This window comes from Carcharhinus amblyrhynchos, unplaced genomic scaffold (assembly GCF_965287045.1).
Source record: "Carcharhinus amblyrhynchos unplaced genomic scaffold, sCarAmb.v2.hapA scaffold_42, whole genome shotgun sequence".
Taxonomy (NCBI): Eukaryota; Metazoa; Chordata; class Chondrichthyes; order Carcharhiniformes; family Carcharhinidae; genus Carcharhinus; species Carcharhinus amblyrhynchos.
Window position 1 is genome coordinate 3286502 of NW_027649783.1, and position 22538 is coordinate 3309039.

General features: G+C 45.3%; 3 protein-coding genes, 4 non-coding genes and 1 pseudogene across 7 annotated transcripts; 4 read left to right on the forward strand and 4 right to left on the reverse strand.

Annotated features, from left to right (window-relative positions):
- The first annotated feature begins 6758 nt into the window (after positions 1 to 6758).
- LOC145335813 (histone H2B pseudogene) lies at positions 6759 to 7241 on the forward strand (annotated as a pseudogene).
- Positions 7242 to 13022: 5781 nt separating this feature from the next.
- trnam-cau (transfer RNA methionine (anticodon CAU)) lies at positions 13023 to 13094 on the reverse strand. The gene has a single exon. It is a non-coding gene; the product is annotated as a tRNA-Met (tRNA).
- Positions 13095 to 15565: 2471 nt separating this feature from the next.
- Positions 15566 to 15976, reverse strand: LOC145335932 (histone H3). The gene has a single exon (XM_080181666.1). It carries the CDS (start codon positions 15974 to 15976, stop codon positions 15566 to 15568), a length of 411 nt encoding a protein of 136 aa, XP_080037792.1.
- A 1336-nt stretch (positions 15977 to 17312) lies between these two features.
- On the reverse strand, positions 17313 to 17624 carry LOC145335940 (histone H4). Its single transcript, XM_080181674.1, has one exon. The coding sequence runs from the start codon at positions 17622 to 17624 to the stop codon at positions 17313 to 17315; it is 312 nt and encodes a 103-aa protein (XP_080037800.1).
- A 637-nt stretch (positions 17625 to 18261) lies between these two features.
- Positions 18262 to 18344, forward strand: trnal-cag (transfer RNA leucine (anticodon CAG)). The gene has a single exon. It is a non-coding gene; the product is annotated as a tRNA-Leu (tRNA).
- Positions 18345 to 18921: 577 nt separating this feature from the next.
- On the reverse strand, positions 18922 to 19644 carry LOC145335890 (histone H1-like). The gene has a single exon (XM_080181622.1). The coding sequence runs from the start codon at positions 19609 to 19611 to the stop codon at positions 18922 to 18924; it is 690 nt and encodes a 229-aa protein (XP_080037748.1). The 5' UTR covers positions 19612 to 19644.
- A 1564-nt stretch (positions 19645 to 21208) lies between these two features.
- trnag-ucc (transfer RNA glycine (anticodon UCC)) lies at positions 21209 to 21280 on the forward strand. Its single transcript has one exon. It is a non-coding gene; the product is annotated as a tRNA-Gly (tRNA).
- Positions 21281 to 21618: 338 nt separating this feature from the next.
- trnas-uga (transfer RNA serine (anticodon UGA)) lies at positions 21619 to 21701 on the forward strand. Its single transcript has one exon. It is a non-coding gene; the product is annotated as a tRNA-Ser (tRNA).
- Positions 21702 to 22538: the final 837 nt, after the last annotated feature.

Consider the following 22538-nt stretch of genomic DNA (forward strand, 5'->3'; position numbering starts at 1 on the left):
CAGAGCACATGGGGAATACTGGCCTGGATTGAGAACTGGTTACAGGAAAGGAAACAGAGAATAGGAATAAATAGGTCATATCAAGTTAGCAGACAATGACAAGTAGGGTACAACAAGGATCAGTGCTTGGACCCCAACATTCACAACCTATATCAATCATTGGGATGCAGTGATTAAAGACAACAGTTGCAGCTTTGGAGGATGCACAAAATAAGGTGGAAGTGTGAGTTGTGAAGAGGAGGCAAAACCTCCTCAAGGGGATTTGAAGTGGCTCAGAGAGTGGGCAACAATTTCACAGGTGCAATGTAATGTGCAGAATATTCCTTAAATGATGAGAGGCTTGAAAGTGTCAAAATTCAAAAGCACTTGACTGTTCCTGTTCATGAGTTACAGAAAACTAATCTGCAGCTCGAGTAAGCAATTAAGAAGGAGAATGGAATGTTTGCCTTTATTACAAGATGTTTTGAACACGGGGGTAAAGATATTTTACTGTAATTATATAGAGTCTTGTTGAGACAGCACCTGGACTATTGTGTGCAGTATTGTTCTCCTGACCTAAAGAAAAACATGATTGCCATAGAGGAAGTGGAATGAAGGTTCACTGAATGGATTCCTTGGGTGGAGGGATTATTGTCTGAGTAAAAACAAGAAACACCAGGCGTTTATTTTCTGGCATTTAAAAGAATGAGAGGTGCTGACATTCAAACATACAACAATCTTACACGGCTCGATAGGGTAGAAGCAGAAAGTACGTTTTCCCTGGCTGGTGTGTTTGGAACCAAAGGACACAGACTCAGAATAAGGGGCAGCTCATTAGGACTGAGATGGGGAGGAATTATTTCACTGAGTGGGTGATTCTTTGGAATGATCAGTGATGTGGAGATGCCAGCGTTGGACCGGGGTAAACACAGTAAGAAGTCTGACAACACCAGGTTAAAGTCCAACAGGTTTGTTTGGTAACAAAGCCACTAGCTAGCGGTGTTTACCACCAAATAATCCTGTTGAACTTTAACCTGGTGTTGTCAGACTTCTTACTGAGCTTTCAAAATAGAGCAGAGCAGGTTCACAGCCAGTGACTGACCCCTTATTTCCTCAAAGACTTTCCACAATTGAAAAGCCACATGTCAGGTCAGAGATGCAGTACTCTCCACTCACTGGGAAAATGCATCTCCAATAACATAAAAGAATCTCAAAAACAAAATAATATTTTGGGTTTCACTTGCACACCAGCTTCAGCATTTACTCCCTCAGCCACTGGAGCACAATGTGTACCATCTGTGAGATACACTGCAACTACTCAGTGAGGCTGAGTGTGGGACTCAATCTCATCACTCCATCTCTTGTAAACAAGGAGATTAATTTTGTGCCTGTAAGTATTGGACACTGTATACAAAAGACATTTTTATCATGTATTTGTCTGTCTGTTGTCAGTCTGCATGTGTGAGATTAGTTGAACATGAATTTGTGACTCAGGCACGATGTCAGTCTCCACTGTTGTATGTTTATATGGGGTTAATTCTGTTCCTGAGTTTGCCATGAAGTCAACATGAGTTTGATTTCAGTTTTGCAGTCTTCGGATTTGAGTAACTACATGAGTGTGTGATTTATACTGTTTGTATCCATCCCGGGTACAGCAGCTCAGAGTTATTTTCCTTCTGTATCTCTGTCCTTGTGGTGTTGTGTATGACGACAGGACTCATTCTGTAAATGTTACTTGCTGATACTGTGTGAGTGTGGAGTTCAATTTGTTTCACTTTTCCTCTGATGAATGTTTGGGTGTAAGAATCATTCTGTAGTTGTCATTCCCAAGTATGTTATGGAATTCCTTGTTCTTCCCATCTGTCTCTTGGGAGTTTGTGAATGTCAGATTAATTTTACATCTGTGATTCTCTTGTTATCTACGCGAGTGTAAGAATCAATCCTCATACAGTTGTTCATTGTGACGTATTGAAATGTGGGATACTTTTGCACTTTAAATAGAACATAGAACATTACAGCGCAGAACAGGCCCTTCGGCCCACGATGTTGCACCGACCAGTTACAAAACAATGACCCACTAACCTAAACCAATCCCTTTTCATCCATAAACCTATCCACGGATCTTTTAAACGCCCCCAAACTAGGCGCATTTACAACTGCAGCAGGCAGGGCATTCCAATCCCTCACCACCCTCTGGGTAAAGAACCTACCCCTGACATCCGTCCTATAACTACCCCCCCTCAATTTAAAGCCATGCCCCCTCGTGCTAGATTTCTCCATCAGAGGAAAAAGGCTATCACTATCCACCCTATCTAAACCTCTAATCATCTTATATGTTTCAATAAGATCCCCTCTTAGCCTCCTTCTTTCCAGCGAAAACAACCCCAAATCCCTCAGCCTCTCCTCATAGGACCTCCCCTCCATACCAGGCAACATCCTGGTAAACCTCCTCTGCACCCTCTCCAAAGCCTCTACATCCTTCCTGTAATGTGGGGACCAGAACTGCACACAGTACTCCAAGTGCGGCCGCACCAGAGTTGTGTACAGTTGCAACATAACGCGGCGACTCCTAAATTCAATCCCCCTACCAATAAACGCCAAGACACCGTATGCCTTCTTAACAACCTTATCTACTTGATTCCCAACTTTCAGGGATCTATGTACACATACACCTAGATCCCTCTGCTCATCCACACTATTCAAAGTCCTCCCGTTAGCCCTATACTCGACACATCTGTTATTCCTACCAAAGTGAATTACCTCACACTTCTCCGCATTAAATTTACATGCATTTCAGGCACTGTATTAGAAACCATTTATTTAAATTATAATGCATTGATATTTGTTTGTCATTTGATTTAATTTATCATATGGATTAGGGTACATTTCCCAGTCATGGTTTATATTCAGTAGCTGTTTGTAAGTTGTGCAATGGTATTCAATTTTGAGCTCTGTGAATGGTAACATTTGGATACACAGCCTATGAATTAATTACTGCAGTTTGTAGTAACAGAATTGTCATTACATCTTTCAGCTTGACTCACTGAGATTTTTGGATTGATTTACAAAATGTATCAATGGCTATATTCTGAGGTAATTAATTGCAATTTTTTAGATTCACAACAACATTTTTTGTCTATTCTGGTTATGAATTCTTATTCAATTTGTGACCAACATGTTTTATATCTGTGAGTGGGTGTGTTTTGTTAAAATTCTATGATTAATGTATCTACCTGTCAGTCAAATGTAATATTGAGAAGTTTGCACTTGACACAAAGCTCAGTGTAAATGTGTGTTGGGAGAAAGATACAAAGCAGCTTCAGGTGGATGATATTCCAGCTGCAATGTTCTGAACCTCTCATTACTTCTCAGAACATTGCGAATGGGACATCATGTAGAAAGTGTGAGATTTTCCATTTCCGTAGAAGGAACAGATATTCAGAGTTTAATTCAATGCTAAGAGATTAGAAAGTGTTGATGTACTAGGGGACATGACTATTCTCATTCAGAAGTCACTGGAGGCGAACAAGGAAATGAAGCTGGTAATTTGGAAGGTTCATGGTACGTTGGTCTTTATTGTAGGAGGTTCTGAGTACAGGAGTAGTGAAGCCTTGGTTTAACTGGACAGCAGTGTTATTAGATTGTGTCTGGAATACTGTGTGCAGTTTGGGTTATTATTGCCTCAGAGGGAGTGTAGTGACCATTCAGCAGATTTGTTCCAGGAACGGCAGGACTGTCTTATGAAGAAAACCTGGGGAAACAGGGCCTGTATTTCACTGAAAACAACAAAGTACTTAAAAGGGTAAACATGGTAGATGTAGGTGAGATGTTTCCCCTGGTTGGGAGCCTAGATACAATTTTAAAATAAGGGCAAATCCTCTTTGGACTGAGATCTGCACTTTTTTAACTCAACTTTGTGACCCTTTGGAATTCTGTAGCTCAGAGGGCTACAGAAGTTCACACAAAGGGTGAACATTAATATAGACATTGACAGATTTCTAAATCTCACTGTCATAAAGGGAAATTGGGGATAGAGTGGGGAAAGGGCATTGAAGGAGATGGTCAGCCATAATCAGATTGAATGGTAGTACAGGCTCAATGGGCTGAATGGCCCACTCCTGATCCTATGTCCCACATTGGCAGGGAAGGAAATTAAAAATAAATCCTCTTTTCCTGTTCAACTCTTGGATTGAAAAGTTGTCTCTTACTTTGCAAACAGTGTGGGGCTGAATCCTTCTCTTTGTGACAGTGAACCCAATGAGTTGGCAGTATCTCTGTGCTCTGTGAATGATCCTGGAACTGCTTTGTGTTGGAACTGGCTTGATGAAATTGTGCTTGTTCTGAGGAACCATCAGAATCTTTCAAATATCTGCCCGTAACAAGAAAAATAACTAACTAAACTGAGGAACAGATGAAATAAAAGATACAAAAGTTGTTGATATAACTTCACAAATAACAATTATTAGGAACCAGGGTAAAAGGATAAACCTTCAGCACAGACAATATTTGAGATCATTTCAGTAATATACCAAACTGCTTTTACTCACTGGGAGTTTGGGGCGAGTTTAAAACAATTTTGTGACATTCAGAAACAGCCCAATCCGTGCACTGCTGATTGAGTTGAGCTGTGTGAAGCAGCAGTAACTTTTGCACGGGTCAGATATCTATTTCCAGCTCCCACTTTAACCAAATATCGAAAAATAAACAAGCAGCCACTGTTTAAAGCCTCTCCATCCCACTCCCCACCTGCTGCCCGCAGGAGATCTTGTTTGTACAGCTGCTCTCATGGTTATTGTGCAGTTACATTTCTGCTGTTCATTCTATAATAATAATAACAAACACTTGGAGATAGGAACTAAATGAGGCCCCTTCCCGGCGGTTTGGGAGTGAAAACAGCAATGATGTTGAATAATGAGTTCTTGCCATTGTGTCCCCCCGGCCTTGTTCAGAACCTGTCTATGAATTGCCTTCTCCGTTACGAACCTGGTTTTGATATTGCCTCTCCTTTCTGTCCACCTCCCCCACTTCTCTCCACCACTGCCGCCCCCCCCCCCCACCCCCCGCCTTCTCTCCAGGTCAAAGCTTTGACAAAGAGTCACCTGAACTCAAAACATCAGCTCTTTTCTCTCTTTCCAGATGCTGCCAGACCTGCTGAGATTTTCCACATATTTTCTTTTGGTTACCAGAGACTGACAGATACAGAATGAATTCCACACATCCATTCAGCACCAGAGACTGACAGATACAGAATGAATTCCACACATCCATTCAGCACCAGAGACTGACAGATACAGAATGAATTCCACACATCCATTCAGCACCAGAGACTGACAGATACAGAATGAATTCCACACATCCATTTAGCACCAGAGACTGACAGATACAGATTGAGATCCGTGTACCCTTACAGCAGCAGATGTTAACAGGTACAGAGTTAAACTCACATTCCCACACAGTACCAGGCACTGACAGAGAATGAAAAGTTCACACTCAGACAAAGAAGCCCAGACTGAAAGAAACCACACAATCAATTTCACACTGATGTACAGTGTTAGAGAATGACAGTGACAGGATGAATCTCTTTTACATCCAGTTCCAGAAAGTGACAAATACAGAATAAATCCAGCATGGTGTATGTGACACATGCACAGTTAAATCAGCACTGCCTTATATTCCCAGGGAAAGAATCAATACACTCACTCACATGCCTCACCATCCAACAGATAAACAGTGAGTCCAACACTCAAATATAGAATGAATCCAACACTCAGATATGGTCGCATCAAATCAGATCCATGATTTCCAAACTCACATTATGTAGTCGATCCTTACAAATGGTGATTAAATCCCACACTCACACACTGTATCAGAGAGTGAGTAAATCCCACACTGTAGCAGAGAGTGAGTAAATCCCACACTCACACACTGCATCAGAGCGTAAGTAAATCCCACACTCACACACTGTATCAGAGAGTGAGTAAATCCCACACTCACACACTGTATCAGAGAGTGAGTCAATCCCACACTCACACACTGTATCAGAGAGTGAGTCAATCCCACACTCACACACTGTATCAGAGAGTGAGTCAATCCCACACTCACACACTGTATCAGAGAGTGAGTAAATCGCACACTCACACACTGTATCAGAGAGTGAGTAAATCCCACACTCACACACTGTATCAGAGAGTGAGTCAATCCCACACTCACACACTGTATCAGAGAGTGAGTCAATCCCACACTCACACACTGTATCAGAGAGTGAGTAAATCCCACACTCACACACTGTATCAGAGAGTGAGTCAATCCCACAGTCACACACTGTATCAGAGAGTGAGTAAATCCCACACTCACACACTGTATCAGAGAGTGAGTAAATCCCACACTCACACACTGTATCAGAGAGTGAGTCAATCCCACACACACACATTACCAGAGATTCACAGTTCCTGAAGGAATCCCACACTCCCGCACAGTCCCTCTGTGGAGAAGGGTCCCTCACACCGACAGCCAGGGGACATTTCCCGGTGGATCTTTCCACACTGAGAAACTGGGCCTGGAGATTCTTTGGAAAATGTACTTCCTGATTGTAGTAAGGAGGTTTGTGATTGGCGGAAACCCCTCAATCTGATTGGTCTGTTTCCGTATCCACTCAAATGAACCCCTGAGAAGTGAGTGGAATAACTTTTAAAATGTCCAATCACAATCATTGCTTTCCCAATTCCTCATTAACATAGATCTGTGGGACTGTCTATTTAATCAGCGCTCGGAAGGGGTTTGCTTTATTTCTGTGTGAAACTGAAGATGGCTGATGAGAAGAAACCAACCTCGAAACCAGCTCCCAAGAAGGGAGCGAAGAAAGTGATGAAGAAACCGGTAACAAAGGGCGGCAAGAAGAGGAAAAGATCCCGGAAGGAGAGTTACTCCATCTACATCTACAAAGTGATGAAGCAGGTTCACCCCGACACCGGCATCTCCTCCAAGGCCATGAGCATCATGAACTCGTTCGTCAACGATATTTTCGAGCGCATCGCGGGTGAGGCTTCCCGCCTGGCCCATTACAACAAGCGCAGCACCATCAGCTCCCGGGAGATCCAGACCGCCGTGCGCCTGCTGCTGCCCGGGGAACTGGCCAAGCACGCCGTGTCGGAAGGGACAAAGGCGGTGACCAAGTACACCAGCTCCAAGTAAAACTCCCCAATGGACTGAGAAACCCCCCAAAACACAACGGCTCTTTTCAGAGCCCCCCACAATCTCTGTGAAAAAGCTGCACCATCTTTTCCCTTATTGAGTTAATGAGAAATCTCTTTCTGGAGGATAGAGATTTGTCCCGTTACAGAATGCTGTGAATGGGACTTCATACCCGCCCCTTACACACACTTTCACATTGAAGGGACAATCAAACTGAACTGAGAGCGGATTATAAACCCCAGTCTGGGATTTGTCACGGACAATGAGGAGAAACACCACATCGGAAGGTAATTCTTTAGATTCAGTGATAACTATATTCACAGTTTGGTAACAGCGGAATTAAATTCATTGTAAAATTACTTGTTCGTTATTTCGGGAGATCTGGGAGCCGCTCCGGGAACAGAGTAAAGGCGGGAATGAAGAGGTTATTCTCGGGCTGATCTGTTTATTCCACAGTTTTCCCAGAGGACGGAATCAGTGAGATTTGTACACACACAGGACCTGAGTTCATTGCAGCGCTTTAAGATCCGCTTCCCCCCCGGGCCCTCCCTATTCTCCGGACACAAAGCTGCCTGTCCCACCGGCGGGATAGGGCCGGGGATTCTCTCCACACTTCCCATTGGAACATTCCCGGCCGCTTTCAGGGGAGAGGATCAGAAATCAGCCGTTTCTCTCTGTCCCTGTGAAGCCTGTGTGAAGGGGGTTGGTTGGGAATCTCTCTGTTTCTGCTTTTCCACTGAGCTGAGATTTGCTCGGTTTTAAATTGCTGAGCGGGGTCTGATTCCCGCCGGTTCCAGATAAGAGAGTGAGAAATTCAAACTGTTCCTAAAATAGCGGCAGGATTCAGTGAGGGGAAAATACAATAAACAGATGAGAAAGTGTGAGATTGAAATAGTTTCCTGAACATTAAGGCGTTCGGTTATTTTGTATTTTTCCTGCACTGAAATTGGCGGGTTTTTCCAATTTGAAAATATAAACCAATCAAAACCTCCCATTTCTACTCCCTCGCTTTGTGATTGGTTAAGAATTGGATAGAAACAAGAGTGACCAATCAGAGCTGGAGTCTGGCTGCAGCCTCACAAACCGCTCCCAATGATTATTAATAGAGATGAAACTGCCCCAATCTGGATTGGAGTTATTCAATGGACTTTGTTTTCACAGAGAAATATCTGACAGACCCAAAACAAACGTGATGTTTCCTCCACACAAGTTCCAGAGGAGTGTGTCGCCAACTCCTTCTCACACACAGTCCGGACATTGTCACTGACAGCTCAGAGACACAGACAGTTCATCAGTTCCAGACACCCAGACAGCAGGACAGACAGATGTTGTGCCGAAACCATGACCAGTTTTCGTACCAGGATGGCCGAGTGGTTAAGATATTGGACTCCAGATCCAATGGACATAAGAATCAATACCCCGGATAGTCGAGTTCAAACCCCACTGCTGCTGAATTGGTTTTTAACGTTACAGTCTGTACCCTCTCCTTTCCTTCTCACTTATGTACTCTATGAACGGTATTCTTTATCTTTGCAACGCAAGAAGCAATACCTTTCACTGTATCCCAACAGATCAAATCAAACTCAGTACCATTAAGAAGGGGATCCAAAAATCCCAGTCCAAATTCTCACCTACTATTGGATCATCCCTGTGTCAGTCCAACAATAGGGCAGCTGTTGCTCCAAATTAAATATCTGATAAAACTCACAAATGGTTTTTGGTTAAAAGTTACACAATGCACCTTAATATTGTACTCTGAGATTCGAGTTACATACCATCCACATCAGGGGTTTACAGTGGCTGTATTAAGCCCCAGTTTGTGAACTCACAAATACATTAGATGCAAAGCTTAATCTCAAATACATTCTCAGATTGAGATAGTATGAGAACGAGTATAACCTGAGATACAAATTCAGATTCCAGTTGAAAGTTCACCCAGATTATGAAATTAAAAGTTACAATATCAATTTGATGACTGAGTTGAACTTTAGATTATTAACTAATCCAAACACCCCGTTCACGCAGAGCCAGATGGAAGATAGTATCTGAATTTCAGACCGAGTTCCAGTTTACATTCATGTCAAAATTCTTACTCAGAATCAGACTGAGTGTTACCGATCAAATCAATGTGAATAACCTAAGTGAAACTTGCAAAACAATCCAGTATCAGATTGAAGGATACATTATCTTTCACAATTGTGTTCACACTGACAGAGAATTAATGCTGGGCTGAAACTAACTCACATTGTTTGCTTCAAACCTACACACCTGTTGCTTTGCTGGAAATGTATATGGAATGAATTCAAACTTATAAATAAATTGAAGATCATATGATGAATCCGAGACTCACACTGTGTCATAGAGTCTGACAGATACACGATAATTCTCAAACACACGCTCAGTGTTAGATTAATGAATGTCATGCTGCACATACAGCACCAGCCACTGAAAGTTACATCTGATTAAAACACTTACATAGCAGGATCCCCGACTTTGAGTACCAATAACAGATTCAGAATGATCCCATACTCACACACATTATGACAGTCTGACCGAAACACATCATTTGCACCCTTAGAAACAACAGCAGAAATACTCAGATGCTGAATGAACCCCAAATTGTGTATGGTACCAGAGACAGAAACATGAATCCAACCCGAATATTCTATCTTTGTGACAGATCAGAATATCTGCCAAACTCATTTCAGAGAATACTGAGAACTGCACTCCCATGTGATAACAGAAATATTCCTATTCAGAATTGTGTTTAAATTCATATCCAATAGCACTGACTGATAGTCACACACACAGTAACTGAAATGGACTCTTTAATGGACCCATTTGTTGGAGATAGATTGTTGATAATCAAAGAGGTAAAATGTATTAAGGTTAGACAGGAGTATGGAGTTGATGTTCAAATCAGATCAGCCATGATGTTATAGAATCACGGAGCAGACTTGAGTGGTCTATTCCTGCTCAGAATTTGAATGTTCACACACACTATTCTTAAGAGATTCTGAATGAGTCCCAAATTCACTTGCAATATCAGAAAGTAACTGATAGACAAAATCCCTTCCTCAACTCCTGTCCAAACACAGGCTCAAACAAAGACACAACATACACCCTGCAGCAGAAAATGTAAGATACATATGGTATATGGTACAGATATATTGCACCAGAGAATGACAGATACAGAATGAATCCAGTCACAGTGAAGGAAGAACAATATATTTCCAAGTGAGGATGGTAAGTGTCTTGGAGGGGAAGGTCCATTTAATGGTGTTCCTCTGAGTCAACGGCTCTTGTCTTTCTCTAGACAGTAGTGTTCGTTTGTTTGGAATGTGCTACTGAAGGAACCTTTGTGAGTTCCAGTAGCTCATCTTGGAGCTAGTAAGTACTGCTGCCACTGTGTGTCAATGGTCGAGGGCATGTGTGTTTGCAGATGGGGTGTCAATCATGAGGGATGCTTTGTGTGGGATGGTGTCAAACCTCTTGCGTGTTGCTGGTGCTGCATTAACCTGGGCAAGTGGGGATTAATCTATCACACTCCTGATTTGTGCCTGGTAGATGGTGAACAGTGTTTGGCAGTCAGGATCTTTGTTACTCACCATGGGATCATGTGTCTCTGAGCTGCCTTGTAGCCATTGTATTACATTGCTAGCCCAGTTCAGTTACTGGTTAAAGGTAATCACTAAGATATTGATAGTTGATGATTCAGTGATACATTTTCAATTAATGTCAAGGGACAATGGTTAGGTTCTCTCTTGCTGGAAATGGTCTTTGTCCGGGACATGTGTGGTGTGATTGTTATTTGCCATTCCGTGCCCAAGCCTGGATACTCTCCAGTTGTTGCTGCATTTGGGAATGGGCGACTTCAGTAACTGAAGAGTCCTGAATGGTGCGAAACATTCCACAGTCATCAGTCAGCATCTCCAGTTCTGACCTTATGGTGGAAGGGTCTGGGACAGTAACTTGACAAACTGGGGAAATGATCCCCTGAGGATGAAATGACTGACCACCACAACCATCTTGCTTTATGCTGGATAAAGTTCCAACCAGTGGAGAGGTTTCCATGGTTCCCATCGACTTTCCTTTTGCTGAGGATCTTTGATGTTTAACTCAGTCAAATCCTGTTTTGATGTCAAGGGTAGTCACTCTCATCTCATCTCAGAGGTTCGTTAGTCAGTGGAATTCCATTTCACAGACAACAGTTGAGGCTGGATCATTGAATATGTTCTAGGCTGAATTACACAGATTATTCAAGGGAGTCAAGGGTTGCTGCAAAAGTTTGAAAAGTAGGATTGCGGCCACAATTACCTTAGTTATGATCTTTTTGAACCCATTTGTTGGACATGGGCATCACTGGCCTGCACTTATTGCCCATCCACATATCGAGTCAACACATTGTTGTCACTTTGGAGTCACATGAAGGCCACACACGGTAAATTCAACAGATTTCCTTCCCTAAAGCACATCCGTGAATGAGATGGGGTTTTCCAACAATGGTTCCATCATCAAAACTGGATTCTTATTTTCAAATTACTTTTTATTGAAATCAAATTCCACCACCTGCTGTGGAGAGTTTCAAACCTGGGCCCCCAAAACGTTAGCTGAGTTTCCAGATTAATAGTCGAGCTATAATACCACTAGACCATCGCCTCCCCTTCTTGAACGATGGTGTAGGACTGAGGGGCTGAATGGCCTGACTCCTATCCGTATTTCAAATATGATAGTAACTGTCATAACTGATTTCATTTTATTTTGATTTTTGGTTTTAATCTATATTTTCTCTTGATTTTGCTTTCAGCTGGCAGCTCTTCATCATTCTTCCATTCACACCTCCTTCAGACACATCTCTGTGTGTTGTTACTTAATCCTTTCCCACTCCCTTTAGCCTTGCAGCAAAAATTCTTTTATTACTTAATCGCTCCTGCCCTCCACCCTGCTTTGGAAAGCACAAGACAAAAGGTTCCACTAATTTCAGTAATGAGGAGAGAGCAGGATTAATTAATGATCTGACAGTAAATAAACATCAAGTACTGAGTGACCACAACATGTTAGAGGCAGGCACTCAGTGTGAGGAGAAAGGACACACACAGGTTACAGTTTTAACCTTAAGTAAGGCCGAGAAGGGTGAAATGTGTTCTAAACTGAACACGTTAAAATCCATCCAGCTATGAACAGGCAAATCAAGGAAACAATCAGAGACTGAAAAAAGTATTTCATACAATGTGTGTCTAATGCAAGCCGAAAGAAAGGAAACTTCACTTCCTGAGCTTATGGTGATTGTGGGAGCTGAATTTCATGTTTTAAATCAGTAATTTAGAAAAAAAATAGTGATTTATGTCCAAATAATGATTAATTATGTCTTTAACCTGATGCTGTTTCCGCTGTGCTGACATTCTGGTCCTTCTCGATAGTACATGTCACAGGGAGGATGCTGCTGTCCATCTCAGCATGGTGACTGACTGCAGGGTGCCCTGTAGATCAGAAATAGTCCAGCTAATATGTCTAAACTTCACTAGATTGTTTTCGTTTTTAAAAAAGTAGCTATTTTTCAATTCGGACAATCAGAGAGTGATAGTGAATAATTCAAGATCATTCGGATCATCACGCCTGTGTCAGCTGTTTGGGAGAAACGGGCTGAAAGGGAAAGCCCTCGGCTTGTGTATCTTTGCAACATTTACAGCTCGTGTCTGTTTGTGAGTAAATGACATTTCAGCGATCTGTTACTCATTCAAATGTTAACTAGTAACGAGAAGCGGAAGAAAATTACTGCACCCTGGACAGAAATGTCAAATCATTTTGAAGGAGCCGCTAAGTAATAATTTTTGCTGTTGCTAAAAAGCTACTAGCAGAGAATGGTTTCGATCCATCGACCTCTGGGTTATGGGCCCAGCACGCTTCCGCTGCGCCACTCTGCTCCACAATCCCAATCACCTGCCAGCTGGTATTAATGCGTCACAGAGATTCACTTCCGCATTCATCATTGGAGCGCATGCGCTCGGCTGCTCCCCCGGCGCCACAATTCCACTGTCACCAAGAATAGAAAACACACAGAAAGACAGAGAGATGAAGCGAGAGACAGTCAGGATACACAAGATCACACACAGGCAAAGGAGAATGGACTGACTGATCATTCATGTCAATCCCAGGATATCTCCTGTTTCTAACCGACTTCTTCCTGGTTAATTCGGTTTCTTTGTTTCTAAATAGATCTCTGCTGTGTAACTGTGCTCCCTGCTGTGGAACTGTGCTCTCTGCTGTGGAACTCTGATCTCTGCTGTGGAACTGTGATCCCTGCTGTGGAACTGTGCTCCCTGCTGTGGAACTGTGCTCTCTGCTGTGTAACTGTGCTCTCTGCTGTGGAACTGTGCTCTCTGCTGTGGAACTGTGCTCCCTGCTGTGGAACTGTGCTCTCTGCTGTGGAACTGTGCTCTCTGCTGTGGAACTGTGATCTCTGCTGTGGAACTGTGCTCCCTGCTGTGGAACTGTGCTCTCTGCTGTGGAACTGTGCTCTCTGCTGTGGAACTGTGCTCTCTGCTGTGGAACTGTGCTCTCTGCTGTGGAACTGTGATCCCTGCTGTGGAACTGTGCTCCCTGCTGTGGAACTGTGCTCTCTGCTGTGTAACTGTGCTCTCTGCTGTGGAACTGTGCTCTCTGCTGTGGAACTGTGCTCTCTGCTGTGGCACTGTGCTCTCTGCTGTGGAACTGTGCTCCCTGCTGTGGAACTGTGCTCTCTGCTGTGGAACTCTGATCTCTGCTGTGGAACTGTGATCCCTGCTGTGGAACTGTGCTCCCTGCTGTGGAACTGTGCTCTCTGCTGTGTAACTGTGCTCTCTGCTGTGGAACTGTGCTCTCTGCTGTGGAACTGTGCTCCCTGCTGTGGAACTGTGCTCTCTGCTGTGGAACTGTGCTCTCTGCTGTGGAACTGTGCTCTCTGCTGTGGCACTGTGCTCTCTGCTGTGGAACTGTGCTCCCTGCTGTGGAACTGTGCTCTCTGCTGTGGAACTCTGATCTCTGCTGTGGAACTGTGATCCCTGCTGTGGAACTGTGCTCCCTGCTGTGGAACTGTGCTCTCTGCTGTGTAACTGTGCTCTCTGCTGTGGAACTGTGCTCTCTGCTGTGGAACTGTGCTCCCTGCTGTGGAACTGTGCTCCCTGCTGTGGAACTGTGATCTCTGCTGTGGAACTGTGCTCCCTGCTGTGGAACTGTGCTCCCTGCTGTGGAACTGTGCTCTCTGCTGTGGAACTGTGCTCTCTGCTGTGGAACTGTGATCCCTGCTGTGGAACTGTGCTCCCTGCTGTGGAACTGAGCTCTCTGCTGTGGAACTGTGATCCCTGCTGTGGAACTGTGCTCTCTGCTGTGGAACTGTGCTCTCTGCTGTGGAACTGTGCTCTCTGCTGTGGAACTGTGATCCCTGCTGTGGAACTGTGCTCCCTGCTGTGGAACTGTGCTCTCTGCTGTGTAACTGTGCTCTCTGCTGTGGAACTGTGCTCTCTGCTGTGGAACTGTGCTCTCTGCTGTGGCACTGTGCTCTCTGCTGTGGAACTGTGCTCTCTGCTGTGGAACTGTGCTCTCTGCTGTGGAACTGTGCTCCCTGCTGTGGAACTGTGCTCTCTGCTGTGGAACTGTGCTCTCTGCTGTGGAACTGTGCTCCCTGCTGTGGAACTGTGCTCTCTGCTGTGGAACTGTGCTCTCTGCTGTGGAACTGTGCCCTCTGCTGTGGAACTGAGCTCTCTGCTGTGGAACTGTGATCTCTGCTGTGGAACTCTTTTCTCCCCTGTGGACATAGAATATTTTAATATATGTTTCTGCTGTTTATTGGGGGAACCGTCCCAGTGAACTGAAATGATCCGATTTCCAATATAATTGTTTAAAGTGTGACAGTCTGTGAGGACAGTCATCTGTAGCCCATCAGTTTTCAAAGCCAGTCATTGTATCTGGAAAAGTGTTAATTATTGTCTGTCCGAATGTACAAGTGTTTCTGTAATGGTGATATCGGTGTGAGGGGGTTACTGTTTGAGACATGGTTCATATTCTGACCCTGACTGACACAATTCTCAATCCTCACTCCAAACATGTGCGGAGAAAGTGGATTTGCGGAATTATTCCTCGGAAACTGAAATGATGGCAGGTTTAATAAAACCACTTTAAAATTAAATTGCGGTAGAATTGTTAACGGGATGGTTTTGACTCTAACCATCAAAGGATTGGAGCTCTCTCCATGTAACGGACAGTTAATTGTAAGATGGAGAGGTTTCAGAGTCCTGGGAAGATTCTGTGCCGGGAATTGAAAGACTAGATTGGTTAACAGGAGATGGCAGCTCTTTCATGTGTCGAGTTGGTGGCTCTGAAAAGAGCCGTTGTTGTTCTTGGTGCTGAAGCCGGGGTTTTAGGCGCGTTCCCCGCGGATGCGGCGGGCCAGCTGGATGTCTTTGGGCATGATGGTGACTCGCTTGGCGTGGATGGCGCACAGGTTGGTGTCCTCAAAGAGCCCCACCAGGTAAGCCTCGCTGGCCTCCTGCAGGGCCATGACGGCCGAGCTCTGGAAGCGCAGGTCTGTCTTGAAGTCCTGAGCGATCTCTCGCACCAGGCGCTGGAAGGGCAGTTTGCGGATCAGCAGCTCGGTGGATTTCTGGTAGCGGCGGATCTCCCTCAGAGCCACAGTGCCGGGTCTGTAGCGATGAGGCTTCTTCACTCCGCCCGTGGCTGGAGCGCTCTTCCGGGCCGCTTTGGTCGCCAGCTGTTTGCGAGGAGCTTTCCCTCCGGTCGATTTGCGCGCTGTCTGCTTGGTCCTGGCCATTTTCTGAGCGGATTCAGCACAATCTGAGACACACAGACTCTTAATCCAGAGTCTGCGCTGCAGCCGCCTTTTTAAACTCTGTGAGGAACCGCCCCCCCAGCGGGAATTGGCCCAGGAAGTTTCAATCAAACTCTGAGCAGGGAATGAATGTCTGGAACTGAGGTTCTGATCGCCTCACTTGTTTACTTCACCGCCCCTTCCAGAAATTACTCCATTTTCTGTGCAGGAAATAACCGTTTGTATAAAATAAGACTTCATTCCGTCCTTAATTACCAGAAACATTGAAGATTTGAAATCCATCTCCCTCCACTTGGTGTTTTAGACCCTTTCCCCGCTCTCTGGGCTGTTCATTCCCAGAATCTCCCGCTGTTCCACTCGATCCCTGTCCCTTCCCTCTCCAGCCCATTCAGATTTCCCCTCCGCCTGTGGCTTGTGCCGCTTTCAGGGGAAAGGATGAGAAATCTGTGTCTTCTCTGTGTCCCCCTGAAGCCGGTGTGAAAGGGATTGAGTCTGTTGTTTGTTACAGAGAGTGAATTCATATTTGTCCCGTTTGACATTCCTGAATAGAGCCGTTTGCCGCGGACAAATGTTCACAAATGAAAGCTCTTTGTAAAATAATCTTACAGCAGAATATTAATAGAGATGTTATTCTTGTTGAGAAGTTAAGAATTTGTCTCCATTCCCTTTCCCGCGCTGAAATTGGCGCCATTTCCCCCCATTCAAAATTCCTGCCGGTTGACAGTCGAAGCCAATGATTGGCTCAATGTTCACATTCGATGCTGTGCGATTGGTTCAGATGCGGAGAGGATGGCCAATCAGAAGCAGGCTGGGGGTTGGAGCGGCTCAAACTGCGGGAATTGCGGGTTTTGTGAATGACTGAGCGGAAACTCAGCAGTTTCCCAAAGCCTGTCAGCTTCAGTGCAGGAAACAACCGTCTGGGGGGCAAATAACATCACAACTGGCACTGGTTCCAGTGAACGATTCACCGGCTGCTGCTCCTAAACTCCCGCTATTCCAGAGAAAGCTTTTAGAAACTCTATCCAAACACTGAGTGATTAGACAGGGAGTGAGGTGGCCTTTCACTCAGGGCACATGTCAACTGGGGGCTGCTGAGACAATCCACTGAAACATTTCAACAACAATCCTGCTCCAAATGAAATGTTCAATTGGGTGATTTCCCGGCACCGGAACCTAAACAAAGCAAAGCTGCATCTCAAACACTGAGCAGCCTGTCCCAGCTCCCCCCCCGTCCCCAGGTCACTGCTCTCTCTGTGAGGCGGTGAGTGGCTCTGAAAAGAGCCTTTGTTGTGTGTTGGCTGGAAAAGGGTCGAGTTGTTCAGCCGCCGAATCCATAGAGAGTGCGGCCCTGGCGTTTCAGAGCGTACACCACATCCATGGCAGTGACCGTCTTGCGCTTGGCGTGTTCAGTGTAGGTGACCGCATCCCTGATCACATTCTCCAGGAAAACCTTCAGCACCCCGCGAGTCTCCTCATAGATCAAGCCCGAGATCCGCTTGACCCCGCCACGGCGAGCCAGGCGGCGGATTGCTGGTTTGGTGATGCCCTGGATATTATCACGGAGCACTTTGCGGTGCCGCTTGGCTCCGCCTTTCCCCAGTCCTTTGCCTCCTTTCCCTCTGCCAGACATGATGGATTCTTCACTCCGATCACTGCCCAATCTGAGAGAGAGGAACTCTTTCAGGCTCCTTTTATACAGGCCGCCCCGACCTGACTGAGAAAGGCGGAGTGAGAGCAGAGATGGGGGAGGAGACAGAGTGAAGATTCAACCCAGAGCGGGAGGGAGGAGAGAGCCGGCCTGACACACACACACACACACACACACACACACAGACAGAACGGCCCCTGATCTTTCAGCTCCACCTCCAGTTTCTGCAACCGCCAATTTCAACCCGTTTATTAAGAATGGAAACGAAAGCCAGCTCCCCACACAAACCCTTCCAGAGCCGCCCTTCACACTCAAGAGTTTCCACAAACCCGGAGCTTTGAAATCTGGAATCGAAACAGAAAATGCTGCAAATAATCCGGCAGCTTTTGTGAAGAGAGAGAGAGACAGAGTTAAGGTTTCGGGTGGTGACTTTGTCCTTTTGTGTTTTTAAACCTGCTCCTGTTATAATTGCCAGTCAGTAATATTCCCACCTAAACACAGTCTATTCTATAGCAAGAATCTCCCTCAGTAACATCCTCCCCCACATCCGCTTCCAGCTGTTTCCAAACACTTTATTGAAGGTGTTTGGGTGAAATCTCCCTGTGTTAAAGTGAAGGGAGTCAGGATGGCCGAGCGGTCTAAGGCGCTGCGTTCAGGTCGCAGTCTCCTCTGGAGGCGTGGGTTCGAGTCCCACTCCTGACACTGACTTTTGGGCTGAGAACTGCCGTCTCCCAGCGCCAGGAACCTGGGTTCGATTCCCGGCTGAGGTCACTGTCTGGGTGGAGTTTCCACATTCTCCCTGGGCTCCCTCCGGGTGCTCCGGTTTCCCCCCGGTGTGTGTGAGGTTGATTGGCCCATGCTAAATTGTCCCGGAGTGTCAGGGGGGAAGTAGGGTCAATAAATAGGGGAATGGGGGATCCGGATTGTGGGTCAGTGCAGACTCGATGGGCCGATTGGCCTCCCTGCAGGGATTGGATTAAAAATGAGTGGGGAATGCGGTGTTTTGCCGCCAGTGTTCCTGTCTCACACTGAATCTACCAGACAGCTTTATTCTGAGAGAAAGTGGCGATTGAACAAATGTGAAATTCTCAATGAAATTCAGCATCTGCAGCTGTTTTGCTTTAGTCTGAATTTGAAATGATCTCTATTGAGAATGAGCCGGGCCCCGCGGGACAGGAATCATTTTCATGCGGGATCAGCTCTTTCCTGAGAGATGTGGGTGGCTCTGAGAAGAGCCTTTGGGGGGTTTCAGAGGTTTCCAATTTGCTCTCGGGTTGTTTCACTTCTTTCCTGAGGCTTTCTTCGCTTTTGCTGCTTTCCCTTTGGGATTGCCCTTCGCTTTAGTCACTTTTTTGACAGACTTTCCGCCCGTGACCTTCTTCACAGGAGACTTTTTCTTCAGGGCTGCTTTCTTCAGCGCCTTTTTTGGAGTTGCCGCCTTCTTGCTGCTCGTTTTCTTCACTGGAGTTTTCTTCACTGGAGTTTTCTTCACTGGAGTTTTCTTCACTGGAGTTTTCTTCACTGGAGTTTTCTTGGCTGCGGGTTTCTTGGCGGCGGCTTTCTTTCTTGTCACCTTCTTGGCCGCTGTTTTCTTCACGAAAGATTTCTTGCCTGTGGCTTTCTTCACCTTCTTTCCCATTTTGCCCGGCCTTTCCCTCTTAGCCAGTTTGAAGGAGCCGGAGGCGCCCTGTCCCTTTGTCTGCACCAGAGAGCCTTTCTCCACCTTCCTCTTGATAGTTAACCTGATCTGGGAGCCGCGCTTCCCCACATCCACTCCGCTGCCGGCCAAAGCTTTCTTGATGGCGGCCAGGGACATCCCCTTGCGATCGCTGCAAGCCGCCACCACCTTGAGGATCTGCTCGCCTAACTTGGGAGCGGCAGATCGGGGAGCCGCCTTCTTCTTCCTGGGAGACTTCACCTGAGCGGGAGCGGCTGGAGGAGCCGTTTGGGCGGCTGCAGTTTCAGTCATATCCGAGAGTGGCTGGAAAATCTGGGCCAGGAGAGTCAGAACTGGATCCGGAATGAAACCAGTGGTGGCGGCACAGAGCAACTTAAAGGCAGAGAGCGGACGGAGCAGAGACAAGCTGCTGTCAGCTCCCGGCTCCTCCAGCCTCTCTGTGTTTCTCTCTCCTCACAAACTCTCCCATTCCAATCAAATTCCGCCTCTCCACACATCCAGCTCACACCCTTCATGTCTCTGACACTCCAATGTTTGCTGTTGAAAAGGTTTCACTCGAACTGAGGACTCCGTTTTCCACTGAAACCCGTTTTCCTGCTGCACTGATCCCGCTCTCACACGCGATAGCTGACATGTTCTCTACTTTTCCACTCAAATCTTCCATTTAGCGAAACAATTGCCTTGAAATCTCACTCTGGGGCTCAGCAGGGGGATTAGGGGGAATCTTTGATTGAAAAATCGTTTTATTTTCCCCAAGAGAGACTCGGAGATCTCATGATCAGAACAGACACACAAACACAGTTGGGTTAGTCTGACCCGCCCGCTCCTTTCATACACTCTCTCTTCCACAATATTCACATCGACACATTCACAGGACAAAACTTTCACCCAATGGAAGGTCCCAGGACGGAATTTCTCCTCCTTCCGGCCTTTGCTCCGGATTCCAGGGGGTTAGTTAGAGTTTTTCACCTCAGTAACTGTTAAACACTCTGAGGGCCGCTCCCCGCAGATTGTCTTTCAATTCATTCATGGAATGTGGGTGTCTCTGTCTGGGTCAGCATTTATTACCCATCCCTAATTACCCTTGGGAAGGTGGGGGTGAGCTGCCTTCTGGAACCGCTGCAGTCCATGTGGTGAAGAACCACATCTGTTAACCAGATTCTGCGGCAAGAACCAATTGTATTTTTATTTTCAGTTATTATAGTGATTACAGACATCACTGTGTTTGTTTAGGGTGAAAATACAAATTATCTGCTCTCGGAGTCTCTAGATTTCCTGTTTTATTTGTTTCTCCGGCACTGACAGGTAACAGTAAATCACAACCTCACCAACCAGTGACAGCCAGTTAAATAACCATCCCACACTCGCTGATAATGGAGTTTCTGACAGTGACAGTTTCTGACCATCCTCCGATTGGACCTGGAGGGAACCAGATTCACTGTCAGAGCTGGACTTTCTTACAGAGTGGGTGACAGAGCCAGGTGAGCGATGGTGATGGAGTGGTGACTGTGAGAGCATTTGACCAAGGGTCAGTTCCTGACCATCAGAGTGGTGATTTATTTAATTAGTTATCGCAGGTCCCAACAGTAGGTGGACATTCCTGAAATAAAATTCACTAAAGATTCTCATCAACAGTGTTTCTAATGGAAAATCCAGCTTCAATTTGCTTTCAGTTGTTTAAATGAAAGAACAGGCCCCAAAACTAAACAATGATTTCCCAGTCAGAAACAATAGTAAAACAGGTGGTTTAAACTGTCCAGAAAAACGAGATAAGACAGGTTCAGTTTACAAACTGTGCTGTGGATGTATCTGGTGTGTGATGAAATCAGCAACTAATTTGTTTCCATAATTACAACTGATTTAAATAACTGCAGTTTTACCAACGTCAGCGATGGTGGTATAGTGGTGAGCATAGCTGCTTTCCAAGCAGTTGACCCGGGTTCGATTCCCGGCCATCGCATTGATAATGTATTTAGGTTCTTTTCCGCGGCATCTTGTGTTTTAAACCAAGAGGACAAAAACAGGGCGAACGCAATATTCGACAGGAATGAAATAAAATAAAGATTTCTATTCTTTCAATTTTTTTTGTTCGGACATAATTCGTTTCTAATGAAAAAAATATTGAAATCGGAGAACACGTCTCTGACCTGATAAATGAGTTCTCCGCCAGACACAAAGATACAAAGTAAAAGTAGAGAAACACATTTCAGCTCACACACTGTGCTCTGCACAATCCTAGTGCCTGATGAAGTTAATATGAACATCCTAAGGTGGCTACATCACAGAAATAAGTGTGTAGCTGCCGTGGCCGAGTGATGAAGGCGTTGGATTTGAAATTTAATGGGGGTTTTCCTGCGCAGGTTCGAGCCCTGCTCGCAGCGGAGGTGATTGTGAAGTGTTTACTTCCGCTGCCTTAAGCAGCAACGTATATAGTTCTGTAATTCTAACTAATTGTAATGTCTGCTTCAGTGATACTGATGAGTAGAACTTTCTGCCTTCCAAGCAGTTGAACCAGGTTCGATTCCCGGTCATCGTATTGAGAAATGTGTCCACGTTTCAATCAAGTATCATAAAACAGGGAGAATTTGCCAGTAATAAATTCGGGTTTTTGTTTTATTCGGACGTAATTCGTTTGTAATGAAAAACTATTGAAATAGGAAAACAAGTCTCTGACCTGATAAATGATAACTCATTTATCAGAGACAATCAGAGATAAAGATACAAAATAAAAGTAGAGGAACAAATTTCAGCTCACACACTGCGCTCTGCACAATCCCGGTGCCCGATGAAGTTAATATGAATGTTACTGAGATGGTTATATTACTCAGGTAAATACACAACTGCAATGGCAAATGGTTAAGGCGTTAGACTTGAAATCCAATTTCCATCATATCTGTGCAGGTTTGAATCCTGATGATGAAGTGTTTGTTACGGTTGCTTTCGGCAGCGACAGAGCCAAAGAAAAGTGCTAATTTTTTGGTGTGAAGTATTTGGATCACCATATTCCTTTCTCAGCTGCATGGCCCCGAGCCGGGTGCAGAAAGGTCAGCTTGGAAATGACACCTGGGTGTCCTCGGGCTGGCACAGACAAGACAGGCCGAATGGCTTCCTTCTGTGCTGTTCCCTTCTCTGGTCCTTTCTGTGGTTCCATGAGGAAAACCAGAGGGTGCGCAGAATGGAAACAAACAGGCATCAGGTGCACCAGGACAAAACAAGGT

Bases quoted from the DNA above. Each gene is read 5' to 3' on its own strand.
- LOC145335890 (XM_080181622.1), bottom strand. From the start codon at position 19,611: ATGACTGAAACTGCAGCCGCCCAAACGGCTCCTCCAGCCGCTCCCGCT.
- LOC145335932 (XM_080181666.1), bottom strand. From the start codon at position 15,976: ATGGCCAGGACCAAGCAGACAGCGCGCAAATCGACCGGAGGGAAAGCT.
- LOC145335940 (XM_080181674.1), bottom strand. From the start codon at position 17,624: ATGTCTGGCAGAGGGAAAGGAGGCAAAGGACTGGGGAAAGGCGGAGCC.